This window comes from Lytechinus pictus, chromosome 18 (genome assembly GCF_037042905.1).
Source record: "Lytechinus pictus isolate F3 Inbred chromosome 18, Lp3.0, whole genome shotgun sequence".
Lineage (NCBI taxonomy): Eukaryota > Metazoa > Echinodermata > Echinoidea > Temnopleuroida > Toxopneustidae > Lytechinus > Lytechinus pictus.
Genome location: NC_087262.1, coordinates 19,456,964 through 19,483,758, shown reverse-complemented (window position 1 = coordinate 19,483,758; position 26,795 = coordinate 19,456,964). Strand labels below are relative to the sequence as shown.

At 35.2% G+C, this 26,795-nt stretch overlaps 1 protein-coding gene across 2 annotated transcripts; it reads left to right on the top strand.

Annotated features, from left to right (window-relative positions):
• Positions 1-113: 113 nt before the first annotated feature.
• On the top strand, positions 114-26,795 carry LOC129281197 (tetraspanin-15-like). Of its 2 annotated transcripts, XM_054917140.2 has the most exons (9): positions 325-466; positions 9,355-9,540; positions 10,289-10,363; positions 14,218-14,313; positions 15,433-15,543; positions 16,160-16,333; positions 17,467-17,538; positions 21,216-26,173; positions 26,461-26,795. In XM_054917140.2, exons 1-7 carry the CDS (start codon positions 389-391, stop codon positions 17,527-17,529), a joined length of 783 nt encoding a protein of 260 aa, XP_054773115.2. In that variant the 5' UTR covers positions 325-388; the 3' UTR covers positions 17,530-17,538; positions 21,216-26,173; positions 26,461-26,795. The 2 variants fall into 2 exon arrangements, with proteins under 2 accessions (XP_063968790.1, XP_054773115.2); XM_064112720.1 differs by lacking the exon at positions 17,467-17,538 and having other exon boundaries at positions 114-466.

The window sequence follows — 26,795 nt, the reverse complement described above, 5'->3', positions numbered from 1 at the left end:
AATCGAATTTCAAGGGGCGTGACAACGGGCATCCCGGGCGGGCACCACGTACGTACCCCCCCCCCCCCCCTCCACTGGGATCGTCATTTTCCCCATTTTCCCCAATTCTCACCGTCATCCTCAATCTCATCTTCATGCACGTTCTGCTCAATTGGAGATTTCTCAAACTCGGTGGGTTGCAGCTTTTCGCGAGTACGAGTGAGCACATGGATATGGGTAAGCACTCTTTGTAATCAATGCTCTCTACAAGCAGGTGCATTTTGAATGCGGATTTTCCCCGAGAGAGCGCTCTCTCTTAGAATTATACTCTTTGACAACATAATTATCTCAGCTTAGCCAAATCAATTCAGTGTTGACAGGGGTTGACAGTCAAGGTCCGACAAGTAAAATGCCTTCTTTTCGAAAACCTGATTGTGGTCACACAACATTAAAGGTGCTTGTGGTGATTTACAACATCTTCTTTTGGGTAAGTGACGTAAACCCTGCTATTTTCTGGTAAATGGACTAAAGCTAACGATATTTCAAAACAAACTTTCACTATACCGCCAGTGATTTTGAGCAGACTGGTGCCTGCATCTGCGCCCGAAGGTGAGGCTGGATGCTATTGCTAGCTGCCGTTTGGAAATCCGTTGCCGAGCGAGACTTGGCTGAGAGTCATAGTCAGAGTTATTTAACTCTGTGGCTGAGACTGTCTTGACAGCCCGGGAGGGGGGGGGGGGGGGAGGTGCGGGCAGTCAAATGTATTGCTGTAACGTAATAATATTTACACATTTTGGCCCCTTCCTAAGTTCCTAATCCTACTCCTACCGTACTCCTAGACCTAGTCCTAGTACTACTAGTAGTAGTAAGACAGTTAAAGTTAAAGTAGAAGTTAGAACCTAAAAACAACTTGTCGCCAGATGATGACCCAAATTTGGAGAAAAAAAAACTAAAATCTTTGCACCCTGCGATTTACCAGGCATTGACCAGTCTTTCAATTTACCATATTTTTTTTGAAAATTTGTGTTTTTGATACCCTTAACGAGTGCACGCGCGGCCCGCATCCAAAACTGAAATAAAATACCCCTTTAAAATGTGTTCTGGATGTGGTATTTGTGTACAGCTGAAGGACCGTTTTGGTATAGCGCATGTGTACAGCAATATATTTGACTGCCCCCCCCCCCTGGCTTGACAGGCTGAGAGTGAGTTTGTTAAACTGAGACAGAGAGAGTGTGAGATGAAGTTCAAAGTCAAGTTTCATTTAACAAACAGATCTACATAAATGTACAGTATACTGTATGTGTGAATACATATAAATGATCAGATGATCCTACAAAAGAAAGGCTCTGTCTGTCTGATACTGACTAATCGAGCCTGGGGGGGGGGGGGGCTGGGGTGGTACTCGAATTATAACATGATATCTATTTGCCACGCCATAGTCGAAAATAGGGGCTCTCGAACTAAGTCTTGGTCTTAAACAGAGTCTCCGTAATGGCTCTTGGATCAACGATTGCTCAAGTATGAAAAGTGGGTCTTCGGAGCTCATTAGATCATAGGTGTAATTGGTAGCGGCTATGTCAAAAATTGTGTGTTCCTCTTGCTAGATTCATATCGGGCTAGCGCAAGCTGGCTGTGGGCGCGCGGGGAACTTCGGGGGCCCGCCGCTATGGCTCTGCGCCGATCGAGCTTGCCACTCCAACAGGCTCAGTAGTTCGTAATGGGCATGCATAGAAACGAGAAATCACAAATTTGAGGGTCCCCGGAATGGGAAAAAATAGAAAAAAATAACAAAATAGGAATATCTATGGCTTTCTGAATCGATGATGTTCTGGAACAAAAACGAAAGATTATGAAAATCACAACAGGTAAAACCAACTATCTTATCAAGTGGAAGCAATAAGGATTTACTAGGGTGTACGTCTAAAAGTTGAATTGGTGAAAAGCCTTAAAAATCAATTTTGAAAAACTTTTAGTTTGTCAGTTTAAGTCTCAAAATTATTACCCCATATGCAACATTACAATAAGCCAGGTAGGGAAGCACAATGCTGGTGTAGGAGTTTATTTTGAACACAACTTTTGAATGTATCTATTTCCTTTGAATACTTTTCCTTTTATCTTAACATTTCTACATTGACTCCTTTATTCATCTCATGCTTCACATTCCCTCTTCTTTGTCATCCTTTCATCTCCTGCTTTGCTTTCCTTATACAGTACTTTTGCAGTTTTCTTCATGTTCATTCCATGGTTCGGTTGAGTAATTCTGTATGATTTAGCCTTTATTAGAATAATGTCTATTCACAGAAGCTCAATTCATTTGAAAGCCTATTATATTTATGCACTTCTTTTTGTATACAAATGATCTTATCTGAATATCTGTTATTACAAATTATGCCAATAAACCCTGAGGTTGAGATCAGTAAACGACCTCCGGGCATATCACCACAGGCAAGCAAGGAGTGAACACGTGTATGTTGTACAACTGTTGTTGGCCTTGGGATATCATATACCACACCCAAATGTTGGCCCAAGGACACCCTACCTATTCAGGACCAAGCAAACCTCAAACGCGATATTTGCCTCTAAAGCAGCATGAACCAGTAGTCTTAATAATACAGGGACTCAGTTTTATATATGAGGCCCGGGGGGGCCACTTACATTGACGAGTGGATACCATGCGCGACCCAAAAAACACGTAAAAAGGATGTCTTTTTCAAGATAGGGCACGTTACGTATACGCAACGTGATAAGGGTGTCAAAAGCACAAAAATATTGAAAAAAGGGTATCTATTTCGCTCAAAAAAATATATGTGTTTAGGGTCAAATATGCGGGGATGATCAAACAAAATCAAAGTGTTTTATAAAGGATGTCCTTTTTGCCCCAACACTACGTGTTTAGAGTCCGATTTGCGTGAGGTGTGGAAAGTGGGGCCATACTAAACCAAAATAATGGTGTGTAAAGGTGCAACCGATGACCGACGGACCCTTGACATAACAATAAAATATCGCTGTACTTGTTTAGGGGTTCATTTCAGGGAATACTTGCCAAGAGTATCATTTTGTTTTCAATACTTGTTAAGGGGTGCATTTTCAGAATATGGAAAAGACATCGTTGTACTTGTTTAGGGGCTCAATTCTGGGAATACTTGCCAATAGTATTTGTTTCCAATACTTGTAAAGGGTAGGGTTTCACACGCCAATACTTGTTAAGGGGTGCATTTTCAGAATATGGAAAATACGTGTTTAGGGTGCTTTTCAAGACCCCGTGGTCGCACATGGTATCCACTCGTCAATGGAAGTGGCCCCTCCGGGATATGAGGGGAGCAATAAAAAGCTCTTCTAAAAGTTTTTAGGGGAGCAGTAGGGAAGCACTGCAAAATGCTCTTCTTTGACATACATGTACAAGGGGAACTTTTTTGTCTGATATTACTAAATGGATTGAGGAACGTACACTAAGATACCGTAAGTAACGGTGTATTAACCGCACCTTTTTCTCGGCGGGAATTAAGCAAAAGTCGGGGGTGCGGTTTATACACGGTGACGGGTCTGAGCCCGCCCGCGTAACCCCTCCCGAACATGTAAGAAGTCTGCCAGTTCACAACACATCGAGTGGCCGGGCGTAGCCGCCCAGTGCAATGTCGTTTAGAGGGGTATGAGCCGCGGGTAATGGGTAGCGATTATTATGATCTTATGATCAAATACTGTCGTAACAAATGCACCCACCTTCATGACACTAATTTCAATTTTATTCTCGATTCAAAGCAGCGAAGTTCCCTGGCTAAGTTCAAAGAGACGCCAAGCATTCTCGGTAATAATTTGTCACGGCTGAGCGAGAGCCAAGAGCTAGCTTGCGTTGTATTGTGGTTTTAGTGCGACTTAAGCTGGCGCTATTCATTTAATTTAACCCCTCAAAGTCCCGTTTCGCGCCAGCTTATTTTTTTCTTTCCCGTTTGCTTTTCATAAGATACCATGTACACCGTGCACCACGCACGAGAGAGACGGCACGAAGCCGTCAAACAACTGGAAAAAATACCAATTTCTTTGTTTCTTGTACCTTCCTGTAATCCCGTATCCAAAATTCATGCTAAGACATCGAATGCTAGACAAATTCTGAAAGTGATTGTGAGGTTGTGATGCAAGAAATGTGAAAGACACAGATCACAATTTGATAAGATGTACTGATAGTGGTACCGTATCGAAGTTTGAAATGTACATGTACAAGAAAGGCAGTGCTGTGTGTGTGTACACTGTGACTGTGAGGTGAGTGAGTGTGTAAATTGCCAATATTGGCGGGACCTTTCTTTCTTGCTAACATTTGTAGATGAATTGATCAAGAACAGCAGATTTCTGCATACTGGTAATCTCTTTGAATACTTTGAAATCTTTAACTTAGTTTTTGTTTCTTCGTACCTCAAACATGCATGTAAATGTGAGGATTTTTTTTTTTTTTTTTTTTTTTTTTTTTTTTTTAGTCCAAAGTTGGGGGTGCGGTTTATACACGGGTGCGGTTAATACACCGTTACTTACGGTAATACAAACCACAACTAAAGGAGACAAACAATCAGATTTATATGCCACATTTATCTCAGTGAACTTTTTATTGTCACTCTTGCAATGTGTGTTATTGCATTTTTGGGTGTGTCTTCTTAGGGTGTGTTTATGCTTCCATTGCGAGGACAGAATCAGCGTTTTCAAACGTCGATTCAAATCGCCGATCGTAAACGTGGTTCTGGGAGTGCTGTTTATGCTTAACTTTTCAGAGGCGAAATCACGATCTCCAGCTGGCTTCGCATCGTAATTTTCGTTGAGCAGGAAAGCGAGGTCAAATTGGGCGCGCCCTTTTTCGAAAGAGTGTTGTTATGGGGAAGGTACGACGACTGTTATAATATAAACATCGAACAATTTCTGATATTTTGCATGGATCTTCTTGACATAGCCATATAATTTCCACCATGGTGAGGATAATAGTGAGAAAAAATAAACAATATTAAAGTATACATAATAAAATAATAAATACGCTCCACACTAACCCATTTTCCTGATAAATATCTATTCGTTTATGCTACTGGGGCATCTGGCGATGTCTCCTCACTATAACTAATGTTCCAGGTTTTTCTTTTGTTGTAAATCCCTCAACATTCATCGTGATGACAAATTGGAAGAGTAATACTATTTATAGTACTTAAATCAATTATCACACATGCAAATCAAGGGAGATGAGAGGTATATTCCGTGGAGGTAACATGCGACCATGGAGCAATGCGACTGTATTTGCCCGCGGATTTTCATCTCACCGGAAGCATGTACCAAATGACGTCATTTAAACACATTTAAGATCGTGGTTCTCTTTATACTTCCCCAGAAAGCCTGATTCGGGTCAAACGACGTTTACAAACGCACCTTTTTGTGAGTTTACGATCGGCGTTTTGAAACGTCGTTTAAATGAAAGTAAGCATGGACGCAACCGTGTTTTGGACTAATCACGTACGGAAACGCTGATTCTGGCCTGAAAAGTGGAAGCATAAACACGTCCTTATTTGACTGAGAATGAGGTTTTCAATCTTGGCTCTAACAGTTCAATCATTGACTGACACTCTTGTTCTACATTCAGATTAAGTGATGTCAGAACAGAGATTACATAAATGGAAATAAAATGTACCAACAATGTGTATGATGTGGCCTGTTTTCTAATTTTTCTGCATTTCTGCATTTATCATTTCATATCACAAAAATTCGCTAAGGACAAGTCCACCCCAACAAAAGGTTGAAATGAATAAAAAGAGAAAAATCCAACAAGCATAACACCTAAAATTTCATCAAAATCGGATGTAAAATAAGAAAGTTATGACATTTTAAAGAACTTTTTGCTTAATTTCACAAAATTTCACCAAACATCCTGGACGGTATGCAAATGAGAAGACTGGCGATGTCATCCACTCACTATTTCTTTTGTATTTTATTATATGAAATATGAAATATTCTAATTTTCTCCTCATTGTCAATTGAAACAACAATTAATTTCTCCCTGAACATGAGGAATTAGCATCTTCTAATACTATATGGTTCAGTCAAGTCGGTCCTTACTGTCAAATATATAAAAAATGAAATATTGTATAATTCAAACAATAAAAAACAAAAGAAATAGTGAGTGAGGGATATCATCAACTGTCTCATTTGCATGTCACTGAAGTGTGCATATCACTGTTTTGTGAAAGATTTAAGTGAAACGTTAAAATGTCATAATTTCTCATTTAAGTCCGATTTTGATGAAATTTTCAGCATTATGCTAGTTTGATTTTTCTCTACTGATTCAAATCAACACTTTCTGGGGTGGACTTGACCTTTTCAAAGTTTTGTAAATTCTCCCCAAAAGTACATGCAATCATTTAGGCATATTTTACAGTTTGTGTAAAGTTCAGTCAGGTTAGTAGACTGGTTTGTCTCTGGAGCAATTTAGTATTTCCCAATTAATCTACAGTGTATACAAATTTAAAACCATATAATGACCTTATGACCACCTTGTTAAGTGTGACATCCTTTTAATGTGGTCTACTAATTTTTGTCAAATATCCCCTTTGGTCTGTGTCAAAACAAAACAAACCAAATCATACTTTTGTAGATCAATAAATAAAACCCTATGCTACACACATTGATGTACACACCCAAGGAAGAGTTCCTGAGTGAGTCATTTGAAGAGGTTCCCATCGATTCAAACAAGGTGAACCTGTGAGTCAAGTTTCTGATCGTATCCTGGTTACCACTTAACTAGTATCCTGCCAATCCGAGCATAGCAAATAGCCCAGGACAGTATCTGAAATAGTCTTCATATCCAAGACCCTATACATTAAGGTTTATTCTAATATTCTACAATGAAATGGGCCAACATGGAGCAGTCCGGAAATGTTTAAGTACTGGCATAAGAAATAATGATTAAAATGAAAACAGGTAAAATTTTCATTTACAACATAACTTTTGAAAGTAATCTATAAAATGAGTTTTGAAATTCAGGGAATAATTTTCCTGGTATTGCATCGCAATAGTTTGCTCCACATTTTTGAAAGACTGCTATGCATAAAGTCTTTTGTATAGAATTTTTTTTACATAGGACCAGTACATTACTTTAATAGTTGAAAGCTTTTCTTTTATGACCAAAAATGCTATTTAAATTTATAAAGCAAAATTATTCCCTGAAATTTGACTATTTTGTGATTGAATTCAATGAGCTTAGGGTCTAAGCTCTAAGTTCGGGCATTCAGCTACTGTGTGGGTTCTTGAGAAGCTAGGGGCTTCCTGTCTACAGCTATGTTGATGGATATCGACTTAGTCTTTTATTCAGACGTCAAATACGGAAGTAAGAATAATTAAAATATTCTATGATATTGATAGCTAATCTTGTGCCTAGATATGTCTGTCCATCTTTTTATCTGTCTGACTTGCTGCCAAACCACTTTGAAATTTGGGTAATTGCCACTGGGTCTGCGACTCCTTCAGCTCATCCTGTATGTTCTATTCTAATCCTGGTGGGTGTTCCATAAAGCTGTTCGTAAGTTAAGAGCGACTTAAAGATCGACTGGTGATCCTTGTGGAAAATGCGGGGGGAAATGGTATATTCATTGACGATGGTCACGTGTGTAAGAAATGCTCACCAGTCGTTCTTAAAGTCGCTCTTAACTTACGAACAGCTTTATGAAACGGCCACCTGGTTTGTCCACAACCAGTTCGGATGTTAACCCATTTAGCCCATTCACCATTTTGTCTAATTTCCAGTAATTATAAAGTCAGGCTAAAACGTGTATACCCATTTTGTCCAATGTTCTTTTGGTCAAAAACAATGACAGGTAGTCTATTTAATTAACTGTCTATGAATCAAATTTTCATTTAACAAAAGTGATAACCGAAGTGATAATTTAGATCATCTTTCAATATTTAATACTAAAGTGGGTATTTGTGGTTCTTGACCAAACAGCAAATACACTAAAAGTTGATTGAAGGCCAAATGGGTTGTGGCATTGGATTATCTGAAGTCCACTATCATCTGCTCGTAGACAGAGTGAATTATATATATCCCACAATTTAGCCAAGTCTATGATCTTTTTCTAACATGAAGTAGTTTCATGTAGAACTCGTATGTATATATCAGTTTTCAAATTTTCTTTTTGCAAAGGAGGTGTTCTTTACTACTTATAGTTGTTATCTTGTAAAAGATATGACCAGCAGAAATCTTGAGATATATAAACCTTGTAGTGATTCACTGTAGAGTATATTATGTTACAAAATCATTATGAAGTACATGTATATGACATTGTATTTGCAAACCATACAGTAATAATCTTATATCATCTTTATATCCTTGATATATTTGCTAGGTAGACACTTGGTTTTGATACTCATAATTATGATTTATGATTTGTTACACAACAATTTTCCCCAAAGGAATACTTCTGAGATTTAACAATATTCTTTTGGATGTGCTCACTTATGTTGAAATAAAATAAGCAAAACAAAGAACAACACCAACAGAAATATGGAGGATTAGTTGTAGGAGGATTGGAAGCCAATGGGCTATTCCACGGTTACCCACGTTACATTTGGAGACACCTTGACTCATACTTGAAGCTGTAACTCCATTATTATTGATAGGAACTAAACATCTCTTTATCACAACATAGTACGCAGTCTGACTATCCTTTGTATAAAAACAAAACTTGGGAAATTTCATTATGCTCCTGGCAAATCTTTGAAATGTGTCGGTTACTCATGTTACATGATTTGGACATGCATAAAATGAAAAGTGGACATAAGTGAAAAGTGTCCTCATACAAGGCTTTTATAAAAGTTGATTATATCCATTTCAAAGAAGTATATTAGGGAGACAAATTTGTATATAATTACAAAAATAAAGAACACATGGTTTTTACTAGGGGTGCAGATAAAGTGGTTACTCACGTTACAGTTCAGATGGGCTATATGTACAAAGACACATTGAGCTCATGTCCACCAACCTATGGAATTGCCCCAATATGAAATTCCAGTCAGTTTTGATTTTGGAGCCATTTTATAGATACCTTGCAAATATTATTTTGGCAGGCACATCAAGCCTTAGTCAAGCCTGCATCATCATTGTCACCACCACCACCACCACCATCATCATCATCTGCATCATCATCTGCATCATCATCATCATCATCCTTATCTTCACTACCTCCACTCTCTTAATTATCGTTATCATTGTAATTTAATCATCATCATCTTAGTAATTGTCATTGTCATGATTATCTCTATTATCATTATCATCATTGTCATCATTATTTCTCTATTATTGGAGCTTATTACTGAGATTCAATTTGCATTTTCTCTTGTTCTTGAATAAAAAAAAAGCTTGTGGGAGCCACGTTACTGGCCGTAGGAATCTATGCTGAGATTGAGAAGCGGAATTACGAAGCTGTGAGCGATGTCCTCCTTAACCCTGCAATCGTTCTCCTTGTTATCGGCTGCTTCATGTTTGTCGTGACATTCATAGGAGGTGTGGGGGCACTTCGAGAAAACATCACACTTCTTAAAATTGTAAGTGCAAGAAAAACTTCAAAGATATTTCTTAAGCAAATTCTACTGTATCTATTGCCCCTCTGTATGCCAGATGGGATAACACTGCTCTAAAGTTTAAAGCTTTAGAGATAAGTTAGTTTTAGATATCAGCTTTGATTCTCTATAAAATTTGAAGTTTGGTGAAGGCTGAATGCATCTAAAAATTTATTTTTGACTGTGGATTAATAGTTGGAATCATGAAAAAGTTATAATTTTAGTGATAAAAATTCAAAATATGGCTGTGCAAATTAGCAACAGAGAAATTTTGATGTTTTCTTATCAAGACTAGTGTTATAATTCCCTTGATCATTTCTTCAGGTTATCTCAGTTTCAGTTTACCCCCAACCCCAATATAAATTTGCTATTTTTCAATTGTATTTATGAATTGGATGGTTTTTCCATCAGTTGCTTTCATATTGCTTTATCTCGAACTCCCTTATTGATTGTTCAATGATAATTACAAATTTCAGACAGTGTAATGTACATTTTGCCCTAAATTATCACTCATCTTTCACTCAAGAGAGCATTACTGGCACATCCAATTTTAATTTGGATGCAATTGAATATGTTTCTGTGATACAGAATTGGACTCTCAAATGAACTACACCAGCTTCAGCATATTTGATATACAAACCTGTAGCATATTAACCTAGCAAAAATGTGTGGTTGCTCAAATATGAATCATATCTGACATTTTCTTCTTTAAAAAAAAATTCTCTCTATGTAGTTTGGATGGACCATCTCCATTGTCTTCCTGCTTCAATTGATTGCAGCAATCCTTGCTATCGTGTTCAAAACAAAGGTAAGTTAACAGGCTCTATTGAATTTTTTTTAAATTAAAAAATGTAATGAAAATTGTCGTTTGCACACCTGGGCCCCGTTGTACAAAGAGTTACGATTGATCCGATCAATCGCGACTATGGAAAGCCAGCAAAGTCAACATATGAAATGCATGTTTCTTCAAAAAAAATTCTAGATATGAATGCATATCCATAAATTCATTTATTTCTTGACAATTTGGGGTGATCTCTATTGATTACAAAGGACATTTTGCAAATTTCCTGTAGAAAAAATTATGACACTGATGGATTTCCATAGAGTTACGATTGATCGGATCATTCGTAACTCTTTGTACAACGGGGCCCTGGTCTCCATAACATAACGCTTGGCGACTGTCGTATGTCTGATCTGTATGATACTAAACCAATATAATCAGTTGTAGAAATTGCCCCTAGGATCAATTGCTAAGCTTTAGGTTTAATATGGGGGCCCTTTGGCCCATTGCAGATAGAGAACTTGTATTTTATTGCCATTCTAAAAATCAAATACAAGTCCCAAATACACACTTTCTGATGGGTAGAAAATATATATTTTTTTATTTATTGGAGTTGATTGTGATTGCAACTGGCCCCTGTAGTGAACTTGTCCTAGGTTGGATCAAGTATAAATATTAAAGGCTCCAGTTGTGAATATGCAAGCATCATCAATATAAAACAACAAATTTGATTGGATACTGACCAGTCTGTATTTGGGACAAAGTACACATGTGACAATGATTTTGATGTGCTCTTTGAAGTTTTGCAATTATAAAGTGAAATGTTGAAATGAATGAAAATGGAATAATGATAATAATAATAGGCATTTATATAGCGCCATCTATCTAGAAATATTCTATTCCGAGGCGCACAAGAAAAGAAAGAATAAGAAAGTTTGGATGAGTGTCAAAGTGCCAATAACTAATACTGTTAAAAAAGATAAGACTTCAGTTTAGATCTGAAGTAGTAGTAGTAGTTGTAGATTTGAAATGTAGTAAGTGATTATCAGTATTGTTTAGATTAATACATGTAGGTTTAAAAGAAGTTTTGGCACACCTTCACTATTGAATGTTGGCTCTTCTCTATTGAAGTATTAAAATGAATACCATGCATGTATATATACAATCCCAACTACATGTACATGTAGCATAAAGCCCTTATCCTTCCTGAAGTGCTGCAAGGGGATTGGGGGCTTGACATTTCAATACATCCTGTTGTGTGTCACTTTGTAGTTTCTGCGGATAAAATGACTGCCAATCGAAACGTGCACATGCAATTAGCCATTTGGTCTAAGATCATCCAACACCACTAAAGCTACATGTATGATCATTTGGTCTATTGATTTTATCTAATTTGCTGTTTTGTCCAGTCGTTGCTTTCTTTGGTATAATTCCAAGGTCATCAAATCCTTTCTATAAGTATCCATGTGGTCTGTAAATTAAGTCTAATGTGCTGTTTGGTCCAAGCACGACTTGGTTTGGGCTAATTCCAAGATCATCAGACTACCAAACACCATCTATTTGGTCTATGAATTTGGTCTGTCAAACTGGACTATTTGCTGTTTGGAGCGATTATCAAGCTACCAATTTATAGTCTAATTATCATGTAATTTGAAGATTCGTTCTAACCTGGTGCATCTAAGCTCTGGGATAATGCTCAGCAATTTATTTGCCAGGGCCCCCATTGCATAAAAGTTACTATTATGGTAACTTTACCATCCAATGGTAACTACCATGATAACACTGCTCATCAGCCAATCAAAATCAAGGATTTTAAAGTTACCATTGAATGGCAAAATTACCTTATGGGGGCCCAGATCTGTGGGATTTAAATCATAAAAGCAAACGTTGGAAAGGCAATCAACAACAAAATCTTTGGATAAATCAAAGTCATTAACAAAATTAAATCAATCTATTGCTAGCTTTAATCTTAAAGTGAACCAGTGATATTGCTCTCGGGAGTAATATTGAGCCCAGTGAGTAAATTTTGCTTTGAAACCAAATAAGAGAAAAGCTCTTAACTAAGTTCTGTATAGTACTACACTGTATGTTAAATCTGCCACACATTTTTTGTGTGTATAGCAGTCTTAAAAAAACTGGAGTAAATTATGATGCGATATGAGGAAAATTATCCCCAGGAGCCCAAGACTAGTCTTGTTTGATATTAATTTCTGTATATGAATCTCCTCCCAGCTTGATAGTCAAATTGCTCATCCTGTACTGCGAAGAGAGAGAGGCTAGGATTGCTGTTACCTAGTTCACTTTGACGTTAAGTTAATATACAGTGCGTCCCACAAAAAACGAAACCGAGATTTATCGATGATTTATCATAACTTAAAGGTCAAGTCCACCCCAGAAAATTGTTGATTTGAATCGATAGAGAAAAATCACACAAACATAACGCTGCAAATTTCATCGAAATCGGATGTAAAATAAGAAAGTTATGACATTTTAAAGTTTCGCTTATTTTTCACAAAACAGTTAAATGCACAACTCAGCGATATGCAAATGAGAGAGTCGATGATGTCCATCATTCACTACCGGTATTTCTTTTGTTTTTTATTGTTTGAATAATACAATATTTCAATTTTTACAGATTTGACATTAAGGACCAACTTGACTTTACCATAAACTGCTAAAATAATGGTAATTCCACATGTTCAGGGAGAAATAAAACTTTGTTTCACTTGCCGAGGAGGAGAAAATTATAATATTTCATATAATAAAATACAAAAGAAATAGTGAGTGGGTGACGTCATCAGTCTGCCAATTTGCATACCGACCAGGATGTGCATGTACTGTTTTGTGAAATTAAGCGCAACTTTAAAATGTCATAACTTTCTTATTTTCCATCCGATTTTGATGAAATTTTCAGTGTTTTGCTTGTTGGATTTTTCTCCTTTTTTTCAAATCAACTTTTTGTTGGGGTGGACTTGTCCTTTAATCACAAACACAATAGACAAATGACCTACCATTGTAAAGCTTAGAATCTCCTCTTTCATCTGATATTACTTAGATTATTTCTCATTCACGCATGAGTGAGCAAAAACAATTTGAAGAGGGGATACCAAAAAGTCACTTGGCGGGCTGTATCTGGGTTTCAAAATAAAAACCACATTTTAAAAAGGTTCAATATCTGCTCTTTGATTTGATACCTCAATTACAGAAAATGGTCAAGAAATAACAAAGTTCTGGTTATTTGAAATAAGGCTTGAATTTCAATAATTTCATAAAATGAAGAGGTTTTACAGGCTAGCGTTCAAACTCTCTCGACATTCCGTTTTGTTGACGATCAGCCATGCATTAAGTCTTTTGTTACCGTGCGATAGCTTTTGTGGGAAACCAGTGAAAACATGTTTATTTAATGAAATTATGGAAATACAAGCATTGTTTCGAGGGATCATAACTTTTTTACTTCGTGACCATTTTCTGTGATTAAGGTATCAAATAAATGAGCAGATATTGAACTTTTCAGTCATGTGATTTTCTCTTTGAAATTCAGATACCCCCCGCCAAATGAGTTTTTGGTATCCTTTCTTCAAATTGTTTTTTGCTCACTCATGCGTGAATGAGGAATAATCTAAGTAATATCAGATGTAAGAGGAGATTCTAAGCTTTACATTGGTAGGTCATTTGTTTATTGTATTTGCGATTAAACTATGATAAATCATCACTTAATCTCGGTTTCGTTTTTTCTGGGACGCACTGTACATGTATTATTTTGTACTTCTTGTTTTGAACAAAATATTGGCGAATGCCAGTGACGTTCTAATAAATTCAATTCATGTAGGTACACTTTCAAATCATAATGAAGATTGGTGCTTATTTGCTTCTTTCTGTAGGCAAAGGAATTGGTGAGTTCTGGATTCAGCAGTGCTTTAGAAAACTACTACGATGATCCTGATATCCACTTTGCTGTTGACACTGTCCAACAGAAGGTAAGTACCAGTTCCCATGCTGAATGTCAGAAGTGGAGACCTGCAAAATACATTTGCATTGTTAGTTGGGAACTTTTCATTGTTTAAGATATTGTTTTTTTTTTGTTGGTGAAAGAATAAGAATCAACAAATGCCCTTTTACCATGATTTGATCAATGATTTTAAACATGTTGCACAAAATGTCAGCTTAAATTGGGGAATTATCAGGCAGCATTCAGGTGCTTTTATAAGTGCTTTCAATTACCCAGAGTAGAATCTTAAATTATGATCAGCTGACATTATACATTATTGCCTTGTATGATGAAGTCATTAGCCCTTATTCTCATTAGTCTGGTTCAATTTAAACCATGGTTTTAAATTATAATTATTTGATGTCTAATTTTTAAATTTACAATTCTAATCACATTTCTCGTTTTCCTCACGCATAGAGACCTGTAGGTGTTATGCGTATTAAGAACTGTACTATTATTATTATTATTATTAAATTGTTTTTTAACAATGGATAGCCAATTGTGACACAAATCTCTACAGGTTCAATTCATCAGCCCGTTTTCTGACACTTTTTTTGACATTTTCTGCTTTTTTACCATAATTTCACCCTAAAATCAGTCATAACAGTAACTTTATGTAAGAAATGCACAATATAAACAATTTTTTGACATTTTCTGATAACCATGATTTTAGCACAGATCTAGACCCATGACCTAAGTTAAATTGGACTTCAGAAAATTGGCGATTATCTCGCTCTATTTGGCCTCGACGATGGTGTGCGAACTTGAAGTGTGCTGGTAGGGTATGGTTTTGCAGGTAGCTGAAAAAGTGCTTTGCACATTATCTGGTGTTAGAAAATTATTATAGAATCCTAATGAAAGCCCATCACTGATTTTCCTGATCAGAGCTTGAATCAATTTGAAAGATGAATCTGCCCCCCATATAACGGGGACCTTCCTGAATGAATTGTATGTTTTCTAGTTCATAAGAAAAGATGTATTGCTTTTAATTCATCATAGCTTGAGCAGGTCATAAAGTAAAGTGGATATGAGAAGCAGTGGGTCTGACGTACAAAAATGCTGATTACTTAATAATGGAGATGTCCCGTTTCTATTCTTCTTGATATAGCTGGAGTGCTGCGGAGGATTTGACTTCAATGACTGGGAAAACAATATGTACTTTGCTTGCCAAGGTCAAGCAAGCTGTGGGGTGCCGTTCTCTTGCTGTGTGACAACCAAGGTAAAGAAAGAGACATAGTGGGGAGGGGGGGGGGGGGTAGAGAGGAGGAGGGAGAAGAGAGGAAGGGATGGGGAATAGAGAGAGTGAGGGAGAATATAAGATGGATGTTTGTTTTCTGAGGCCTTTTCCAAACAATAAAATTTCAAAAAAAGGCAAAAGAATAAATATTCAATTGAAAAATTAGGGGGGGGGGGGTAGAAAGGCAAATGGAGAAGGTTAGGAGAGAAAGGGGGAGAGAAAGATATACAGAGAGGGATAAAATAACATAATCTAATCTTACCACCTGTTCCCTGTCTCTTGTTTTTTTTTTAAATTATGATTAAAATCTGTAATGCTCTCAGGTCCTAGGTATTTCATGAATTCATGTACATGTAAGAATGAAGAAATTTTTTAGTTTACATGGTACTGCACCTGATATGTAGCTATTGCTACTTTGTGGTCCCGTTTTTATACAATAGATACCATTTTCTTCTTTTTACACCAATATTATTGTCTTTATATACATATTTTGGTAAAAATGTTTCAAATTCAACTTAAAATCTTGGGGTCAGACATACAATTGGTGGATTATTTTCTGGACTTGCACTTCATATGTTTATTTTTTCTTGTCCTTTAGGAAGACATGGTCGTGAACACGCAATGTGGAGTGGACATCCGTCGTGGAGATCCCCAGCCTTACGCAGTTGATCATTTGATTTACGTGAGGGGGTGCACCGATGCCTTGCTGGTCTGGTTTCAAGATCACCTTGATATATTTATAGGACTGACATTGGGAGTTTGTCTGCCCCAGGTAAGCAGGATGATAGGTAGCCTATAATTGAGGCGGAGACTGCAGCTTGTGATTTTTGCTGTTACGCTAAATGTAAAGAAAAACATCTTTATGCAGAAGACTACACATGCTACTACCTATACATGCCGATCTTGCATTAGTTGTTTTTTCTATTTTTTTTACCAGGATTTGGTGCGGGTTTTTTTTTTTGCGAAAAACTGCCACTGGACATTCATTGATTTATGCATATATTACCAGAATTACCTATTTCATGAAATTTAACTTTAGAATCTGGTAGATGGTGTCATGGGTGACATGCTTGCCATTTTTCGATGCGACCCTGTGGTCGACGGCCAAGATAGCAAGGGGGATTTGCTGAATGGTATATATTACTGATCGTAATGTTGCTTTCAGGTGAAAACCACAAATTCTTTATGATTAAAGAACATTAGGAATGTGAGAGTTGTCCCTCCCACTTCTCTTTATCTACTAACCAACTTTAGATTCAGACAGTTGTAATAATCGAATTTTTTCAGTCATTACTCTCTTATTCCTTGTCTGATTTCTTTCCAGTTTTCACTTTTCTTTTTTCTACATTTTACTCCTTTCCCACATTTTTAGGTTGGATTTCTATGTACCGGTAATGGCAAATGAGCTACCCTCTCCCCAAAGAAAGATTAGGGTCACTTTTCATAAAGCATAAATGTTAATTTTGCCATCAATTATACAGTCAAACTACCCTGTGATGGCAAAGTTAGATTGATGATAAGTTTAATGCAACTGGGCCCAAGGGGTGTTCACAAAGAATGTTGATGTATACATGTACTTGACTTTAAAGGGCACTGCATGCTTCAGTCTTCTTACACCGATGTCCACTTAAATAGGAATAGGTAAAATTACAATGAAGTTAACAAGAAAATGTACAAAATTTGATTTATTACTCACTCGGTGAAGAAAACAGAAGTAAATGATTTTCAAGTCATTTGAAAGGTTGGTTGGGAGAGAACTTTGGCAAAAACAGCCTGTCATGATTCACAGATAATCCTCTGTCTATTATTTGTGATGAAACTCCCTATTCTTGCAAGCTACAATTATGAGTACATTAAATTTCTGTGTCATTTTTTTCCCTTTAAATCATTATTATTTTTCTTCAGCTGCTTGGATGTTTTCTGGCATTCCTCTTTATCAGCAAGATCGAGCATACTCGATACCAATGAACCTGAAATGTATGATTAAACATACTTTTATTTCCTTCATTTGCGGTGTATTATTCACAAAGTTAACAAAATAATCTAACCACTATACTTCACTATTCATAATATACTTCCTTCTTTGTTTTCATTGACAAGTCCAAGCTATTCAGCTATTCTCACGAACATAATTTTTTTTTTAGTAATTGGAGTAACAAAGATATGTTGTTGTGACAAAATATTATAACACTTTGAAGTTGAATTGTGTGTTAACACTTTAAAACTTCATTTTATTTTAAAGTGTATGTACATGCATGTATTCAAGACTACATTAATGAGCTTCAACCATTTCAGAAATTCAAGTATAAAAGAAATAATTTTGAAATCACATTACATAAATTTTTCAACAACAATGTCTATGATAAGGTTCTTTAATACATGTTTGAAAACAAGAACAACATAAACATCAAATGTTTTAGGAATTACAGAAATCTTTTTAAATGCAGCATGTCAACTTTATACAATTTCAGATGTAATGTAAGAGGTATAAAGGTCGCTTGGACTTGACATTTTTCTTTGCCGTTATTCTAACCTCTTCATCATCATTTCTCTTTTAAATTTTTGGCAATATTTCATGGTTCCTTACTTTCAAGGTTTGAACATTCTATTTTCCTGATACATATGCATGCACTTTGTATATTGGTTTGGGTGTAAAAAAAATCACAAGAATTATTATTCATCTGTTTCTTTAATACTCTCACATTGAAAATTATTGGGTATTTTATCATCTATTTTAATAAACAAAACTACCCTTACAAGTATACAGGAATTGAAGCAACAAAGAAAACAAAAATCTTGTCATTGGTAGCCGTGTTTTGGTATAACATTCCAAATTACCTTGTCTAAGGGCTGACTGATGAACAAACTTTACTAATGTAGAGGATATGATCTGGTTGTTGAAGTCAAATTATAACATACAGTAATTGTGTGATGAATAGGTATTATCTGTACAATTCAATGCCATTCATTCATTCATTCAAAGATTTGAGGAACTTCTACCTGAGATTTTACTCATGCCAAAAAGTAGTATTCAAGATTGCATTTTTTCTCAGAAATATTTTATGAAATAGATCCATCCACTGGCAGATCCAGGGGGGGGGGGGGGCAAAGCCGGCCCGTGCCCCCCCCCCCCCCTGGCCCCACCCTTTTGAGAGGCACAATTAAAATTTGTATTGTAAAAATGCTGTTAAAACAGAAGTGTGCCCCCCTTTTGGAAAATCCTGGATCCTTCAAGACATTTTATATGTCTGTGATATGAGATAAATATCTAAACTGTAAAATAAGCTTCTACATTCAATATTCTTACCTGTGTATTAATTAACATTATGATTTAACATGATATTATATTAAATATTTAACCTAACCCTTGGTAAATTTGCAGATTGCAGCTTAAATAACAAAACTAATACAAAAATAATGAGTCCCGTTTGATAAAGCCTTGTTATTATCAATAATGAGTTTGCTATCAGTCAATCAAATTGAATGATTTCTTTAGCTTTAAACTCTTTTATGAAATGGGCCCCTGAATAAAATTTACCATTGTGGTAACTTGTCATTGTGCTTAAAGGAGAATGAAATTCTTGGAGCAAGTTAGCTTTTGTAAAAGCAGAAAAATCAAAGAATAAGATCAACAAAAGTTTGAGTAAAATAGGAATAGCAATAGAAGAGTTATGAGCATTTGAATGTCGAGATCACTAATGCTATGGAGATCCTCCCATTGGCAATGCGACCAAGATCTATGATGTCACAGATGAACAACTCTCCCCTTTTGGATGCTGAAAATATACCCCAAAACATCTCTATTTGCTCATTCTAATCATATGACAAACGATTCATCAATGATATAATGTTGTGAAACCTCTGTACTTGTCCTCTCATAAAGAAAACACCTCACCTTGTGATAGACTCTATAAAAGTGAGAATATAAGTGAAATAAGTACTAAAGTAATGAGGGATTTGTACGTGTGTGACATCACAGATCTTGGTCGCATTGCCAATAGGAGGATCTACATGGCATTAGTGATCTCAATATTCAAATGCTCATAACTTTCTTATTATTCATTCAATCTTCCTCAAACTTTCAACAATATGTTTCTTTGATTTTTCTCTTTGATATGGATTCAGCTGGTTTCAAGGGTTTTATTCTCCTTTAAAGTGCCATCAATCATAATTTTTCTCAAAACCTTGATTTTGATTGGCGGTTGACTGTTGAGTAGTGTTACCACATTGATGGCAGAGTTACTATGAATGGTGTGTTTTTATTCAGTGGAGTCCCAGAACAATATTTGTATTGCATGCCTGCTTTTCCCCATCAAATTAATCATGTAAATTATTAATATTTTAGTTATTTGGAAGGTTATACATTTTGGCTTTTATGCAAACACCACTCTAATTCCACCTCTAAATCAACATTATGGAAATGACATACATCATGGTAGACTGGATAATTTATGAACCTCACAACTCAAATGATAGACCCATTTGGAAATGTGGCTTCTTCACTCTACATTGCTTATTTCTTTTTTTATTTCTCAATAATTTCGGTGCTTTGGAAAAGGCTGGTATTCTCAAAACTGTAAAAAATCTGTCATCTTATTGTCACATGGGGAAATGTGCATTTTGTCATTGATAAGAACTTTACAAGATTGCGCACATTGACCGGCAAGCTATTTCTAAATAAAGTGTAAATAAGTGGTTGCAGTGACTGTTGAAATAAGATGTTTAAAAAATTGAACAATCTTAAAAATGCTGGCCCAGCTGCTTTGTGACCATTTCATTTGTCATGCTCAGATTAAAGATTATACTGTATCACTATAATTCCAAATACATTGTAATTACATCCATACTGGAATATTTAGAGTCTTGGGGTATTTTCATAAAATATGCGCCCGTTTCATAAAGAACTTGCAACTGTTGTAGCTTTGCCATTATGGCAACTACCATGGCAACCTTGATTTTGATTGGCTGCTGAGCCCTGTTGCCATGGTAGTTGCCATTATGGCAAAGTTACAACTGTTGCAAGTCCTTTATGAAATGTGCCCCTGGTCATTTCGTCGGAGCCTGGTCGGTTAAGAGTGACCACTTTGACTGTCTTTGACACTTGTCTTATTCACTGTTGAGGGAGTTTGCCCTTCTTTATTTGCATCTATTATGTTGGTACATAGGTTCCTGTAAAAAAATATGTACATTGTAAACATTGGGAAGTTGTATGATTCACCCTAGCCCTATTTCAATTATTGTTTTTTTTAAGACAGCCCAGGGGGGGGAGGGGAGGGTACAAGAGGGGGTACCAATCATAACAGGGTACTAATTGTACACAAATGTTTAGACAAAAGGGGAAAGAAAAATGCCCTGTCTGCATAACCCTGGATCCACATCTGATAATACCCCAAAATTAACAACTTGAATGGTTCTACCATTAGTTGGGTTTGAATATTGGTAACCTTTTAAAATTAAGAGTTAATTTATGAACATCCATTAGCATTTAGTCATAAGTCTTTTGCTCTTGCCCCAAAAAACATTAAAACGTGCCTAAACAACCCCATGGGTGAAATCTCCTATGTGAATATGGGCAAATAAGGTAGAAAAAGAAATATGTCCCTTACCTATGTACATCTATATCTATTAATGTTCCCATTATCTTTAATCCACAGCTTATCGGCTGCCTTCTGACGTGGCTCTTCATCGGGAAGATCAGGGAGGCTCAAGATCAGTATGACTATCATCAAGCGCCAACCTCCTCGGATAAAAATTAAGTACGGTGACCCGGCATACAGGTGCATACCAATTTATAGCAGTATTCATTGGCACAGACTCGAGCTGCTGCCACAATCTCCCGCTGATGGCAATGATTAAAGTGGCTTAAACTTTTGGTAATGTACCCGACTGGTTATATTTTTTCATGAATCCTAATTTCAAGTTTATAGTATAATATATATGTTGTATTTGAAAGTGTTATGCAAAGATAGTAACATGGGTTACAATCTTACCTGAAAAAAGAGCCTGAAACAGACTTAAAAGCCTTCACATGATGTTTTATATACATTTTGTAAACATTTTTAGTGTCTACCTATAACATTTGAGCATGATTTATACTGAATATGTAGATGTATACGAGTATTGGACGTGAATTTTGTATTCTTTGGAAATGACTGCAACCTTTTGATCGGATACACTGCCCATGAAATCCTTGCCTTGCTGAGGAAATTCACCATCTTAATGAAAATTCTTTGATCACACCATAGTTGGACCATATAAGATTCAGCAAATCTATGGATGGTCCTTTATATATCTGACTGCCTAGAAAGCATGAATTTACCTGTACGTATTCAACCAAATTAAGGAATGATGACCTCTAAAATCTCTACATAGTATGTGCATGGACCTACTATATATGTATGTGAGACTTGGTAGGTCCATGGATAATATACACATGGTTATCTGTCACAGTCTACCACTTTCTAATTGAGCTATCACATCACCACTTTAAAATAAACCTAAATTTAAGTTACGGAGATTGAATGAAGGGAGAAACTCTCACAACCATTGAGAAAAGATGTATGCCATTCACCTAATTTGGTGTTTGCCGAGTCACTTGCACTGCAAATAGAAAAATGTATGGAACTTCATACAAATCGTTAGCCTTAATATTCAGTTGTTGTTTATTTATAGTATGAATATGATAATCTCATAAGTACCAAATGAATTAAAAAAGTAAAAAGAATGAATTTTAGCTTTCCCATAACTCCAACGTCACCTTTAAGCCATCACCTTAATATGTAAGAATGTTTTCTGTAGGCTGAGCCAATGTGTCTACTTTTTTCTTTTACAGAAAAAGAAATTCTCGTACAGTAGAGGCTGAGTGATATTTTTCTAAAATTAGTCAATTGGTTTAGCTATAAACCAATACTGAGGTTGGGCTCATAATGTAAATATACATGAGCAACTAAAAGTGCTTTATTTTTATGGAAATGGTGTCTTTCTTTATAAAATTCTTGGGAATTCATTTTATATTTTTATTTTATGAAAATTGAAATGGTATAATCATATTGATGTTTTTCATAAAGTTAGAGAGCTTAATTCATGAATTCTTGGTGAATTATACTGGGTAATCTGTATTAGAGATTTCTTCTTGCAAAATCATGTATTTTTTAGATCCAGTAGCATTAGGACGAATGAGAGACATATAATCATGTACTTGCCATTCTACATCTCGGACATTGAAACTTTCTACTTGTACACACTTTAGAATCTATTGTTTTAATGAAATTGAAATTGATGTTAATGATAATGAATGAAAATATTAATGATGATACATGTAAATGATAATGAACAATAATGAATAAAAATGATAATAATGAATGATAATAAATGATAATGAATAATGATAATGAACAATAATAATGAGTAATAATGATAATAATAATAATAATGATAACGAATAATATTGAATGATAATATGATAAACAATGATAATGAATAATAATAGTGATAAATACAATTTTACAAGAGTATTGTCTGGTGAATTGAGTATGAAAGATAATGCATGAAGGTGGCTTTATGTGCCAGAATTATAGTCCCCACTCAAATTGAGACAAATCAATTTATTTTGGAAATTCAAATCTACATTTTTATTCATCTCCTCCTTCTACTACTACACTTCTACTACTACTACTACTACTACTACTACTACTACTACTACTACTACAACTACTACTACTACTACTACTACTACTACTACTACTACTACTACTACTACTACTATCTTCTGTTTCTTACGTCTTCTTCTTCCTCTTCTTTTTCTCATCCTTCTTATTCTACTACTACTACTACTACTACTACCACTATAGCTTCTTCTGTATCTTCTCCTTTTTCTTCTCTTTCTTCCCCTTTTCCTTGATCCTCCTCATTTCTTTATGCAATCATTGCTTAGGTGCTATGAATACTATCTTACATGCAAGTAGAAAATGTTTATAATGCAATTTGATATGTACCAGTAACTGTCAAAATGCATTAATGCATGTATGAATTTTGTCACTCATATTATGACTTCATTATTGATTATAGCATGGAGCTATTACAGATAGCTCCATGATTATAGTATAATCAGATCATCAGGGATATATGCTATGACTGCCTATGTATCATCATACAATGTATTATCTAATGTGGACTGAATTTATTTTGCTTTCTCACATGTTTTACTAATTGTTTTTGTGATACCAATAATATCTAGTATCACCTCAATGTAAATTACTGAAATTTAATTCAAATCTTTCTCAAATGACCAAGTCGCGGACTTGCTGCATTTTGATAACATTGTGTGGTATGCAAATGAAGCTCGTGATTGCAAATTTTACAAAAACTTGTGTTCTTGTAAAATTTGCATTAAATCCAACACCTTTGTGGTAAGCTAGTGAGCAAAGAATATCAAGTGCGTGGCACTGTTAGCTCACCTATGTACAATTGTACATACCCATCTCTGTAAATATAAACATTTATCAAATGAAACTTAATTCAAAATTTGACATCCAATATTTGTTGAAATTTTCAATGAGCTATCATTTTGTGTATTTTTTCTCAATTTACTCAAATCAACTTGTTATTTGGGTGGACTTACCATTTAATCCCTCTTTCTGTTTGCACCTTATTATTTGATGAATAACTATCATTTAATTACATTTCACTTGATTTGTTATTACTCCCCTGGTTTTTCTTGTTTTCATGTTTATAGAAGAGGCTGTTTTCTATTTATCATAATAATAATAAGTTCCAGTCTACAGATCACCTTGCCTGCTATAATTTTGTTTAGACTATTATTGCTGAGATATATTTAGAATCAAGTCTACCTTGCCTTTTCTGTTATGTATTCAAAATTGTGTGTATATTGACACTTTTATTTTCAGTTTTGTTTATAATGCTTCTTATTGTACCCTCATAAGTCTCAAAATATGATTAAGAATTTTTCAACACTTTATATTTTGTCCTGTATATGGGATGAGGCTTTAGAATTGCAATTGCAATTTAGGTTAGAATCATGGTTGTATATTAAAAGTGTAGAGTAAATTCTAGGTTGAATATGAGAATTTGGTTAGTGAAGGAATTTGATGCAGGTCAATTCCAGAAGAGCATGCACTGTGAAATGAACTGATTTATTCTGACGTTTTTGACTTGATCCAGTGTTCCTTACTCTCGCCATTCTAGTTTACATAAGTTTCCAATTTCTCTTTTTATTATATTTTGAGTTAATCTTGTGCTTAAACAATCTTTTAAACGAGAGAAAATATGTTAATGAGAGCTAGAAGAGAAATGACATTCTTCCAAGCATACTCTGCTAGTTTGTTGTTTTGTTATTTTACAAATATTACATGTCATCAAGGGTTTGAGTAAGAATGCACATTGTTCATGATTTAAAATCTGTCTCCTGCAGTAATAGACCATTTTAAAGGTAACAACAGTGCGTATTATACCGGAGCAAATGATGTGTCTTATACAGTGCGTCCCAGAAAAAAGGAAACCGGGATTCCCATGTCTTTTTTTCTTCAAATAAAAATGAATTATTCTATTTTAATACATCATCATACAATCTATGTTTTGATACCTAATATGAAAAGAACACTTCACGAATTGATGAGCATGATGAGTTTGAAATTTTGATGTAAAATTCAGGTCACGCAGAAAAGTTTAACAAGATTGGCTTGTGATACGACGACAGTGCTTATTCGTCTATCGGCTCATTATTAGCATTTCTTTTGTATTCTCTTTTTAAGATTCTCTCACTGATCCCTGAAATGAGAGTGGATTCAGATTCACACGCGAGTTTCTGCGCAAATCATTTCTGACATGCCTCAATAATTATTGTTTATTATCTGCCATGCATGAACGATTTGCTAAGCTGTTGGTCTCATATTAAAGATGAGATTTCACTCTTACCATTAATATCAAATTTATGATAAAGATTTGTGTAATAATTGTGAAATCTATCTCTGAAAAAGGGTTTCCTTTTTTGTGGCATGCACTGAAACCATCCTCATCTCAGAACAATGACTGGTCAATAGAACAAGTCATTAGTACAAGTCATCAATATTTTTTTTACTGTTGGCTAATAACTGGTCACATGGTATATCTCTGCCCATCATTTGAATAGGATCCATTATGTTTTATCAAATTTGTGCCTCAGTATGTCGCCTTATCATCAACAATAAGCAAGACAAAAAATAATGGAAAAAAAATCCCAGAACACCTAATCACATGTACAGTGTATGAGCAAGAATGAATTTAGTTGTTGACTGTATATTTTTCAATTAAATGATGTGACATATTTTGAGTATGAATTGAGTGCATGGATATATTTTATGTATGAGTAGGATTTTGTATTATGCTTATATCCATTTTGTTATAATTGTAGTACATAAAAGTATATAAATGCATTTTAGGAAATGAAGAAGGAAACCTTAAAAAATGTCCATATTGAAAAATTACCATAAAACACTAAATTTCTTTGGTACATGATATTTCATTTATAACATTTAATATATCAAGTGATTGGTCTAAGTCAAAGATGAAATCTGAATCTGGATGGCGACAACCGTGCATGAATAGAGTGAAACATGTATTATGCTTATATCCATTTTGTTATAATTGTAGTACATAAAAGTATATAAATGCATTTCAGGAAATGAAGAAGGAAACCTAAAAAAATGTCCATATTGAAAAATTACCATAAAACACTAAATTTCTTTGGTACATGATATTTACATTTATAACATTTAATATATCAAGTGATTGGTATAGTCAAAGATGAAATCTGAATCTGGATGGCAACCAGACAACCCAGCATGAATGGAGTGAAACAGGAAGAATGTGTACCAGTTAACCATGGACCTACTACTCTGACAGAGTAGTAGGTCCATGAGTTAACTGAGTCAGAAAGAGTTAATCATAGTCGACCCTGTGCCTGTTGAGTAATCGTTTAACCAACTTTTTGTTGAAACCACCCAACAAGCAATTACGTAAATGTATTTTGCCCACATTTCAACAAATTGTTTTATGGACAGATTTTACCGAACCATACATGTATTTTTAGGATTTGTGACATAACACAAGAGAACCCGATGTTGTATATATATGTAGTTACATTTTAATGATGATAATTGCAATGAGATATTAGATAAAAGTATATTTTGAGCTCTAGACAATGCAATAAATTCATATATTTCTATTCTATTGCAAAA

Coding starts and splice junctions, on each gene's coding strand:
- LOC129281197 (XM_064112720.1), top strand. CDS start 389: ATGCCTTCTTTTCGAAAACCTGATTGTGGTCACACAACATTAAAGGTG. Junction 9,541..10,288: donor ACATCACACTTCTTAAAATT/GTAAGTGCAAGA, acceptor CTCTCTATGTAG/TTTGGATGGACCATCTCCAT. Junction 15,544..16,159: donor CTTGCTGTGTGACAACCAAG/GTAAAGAAAGAG, acceptor CTTGTCCTTTAG/GAAGACATGGTCGTGAACAC.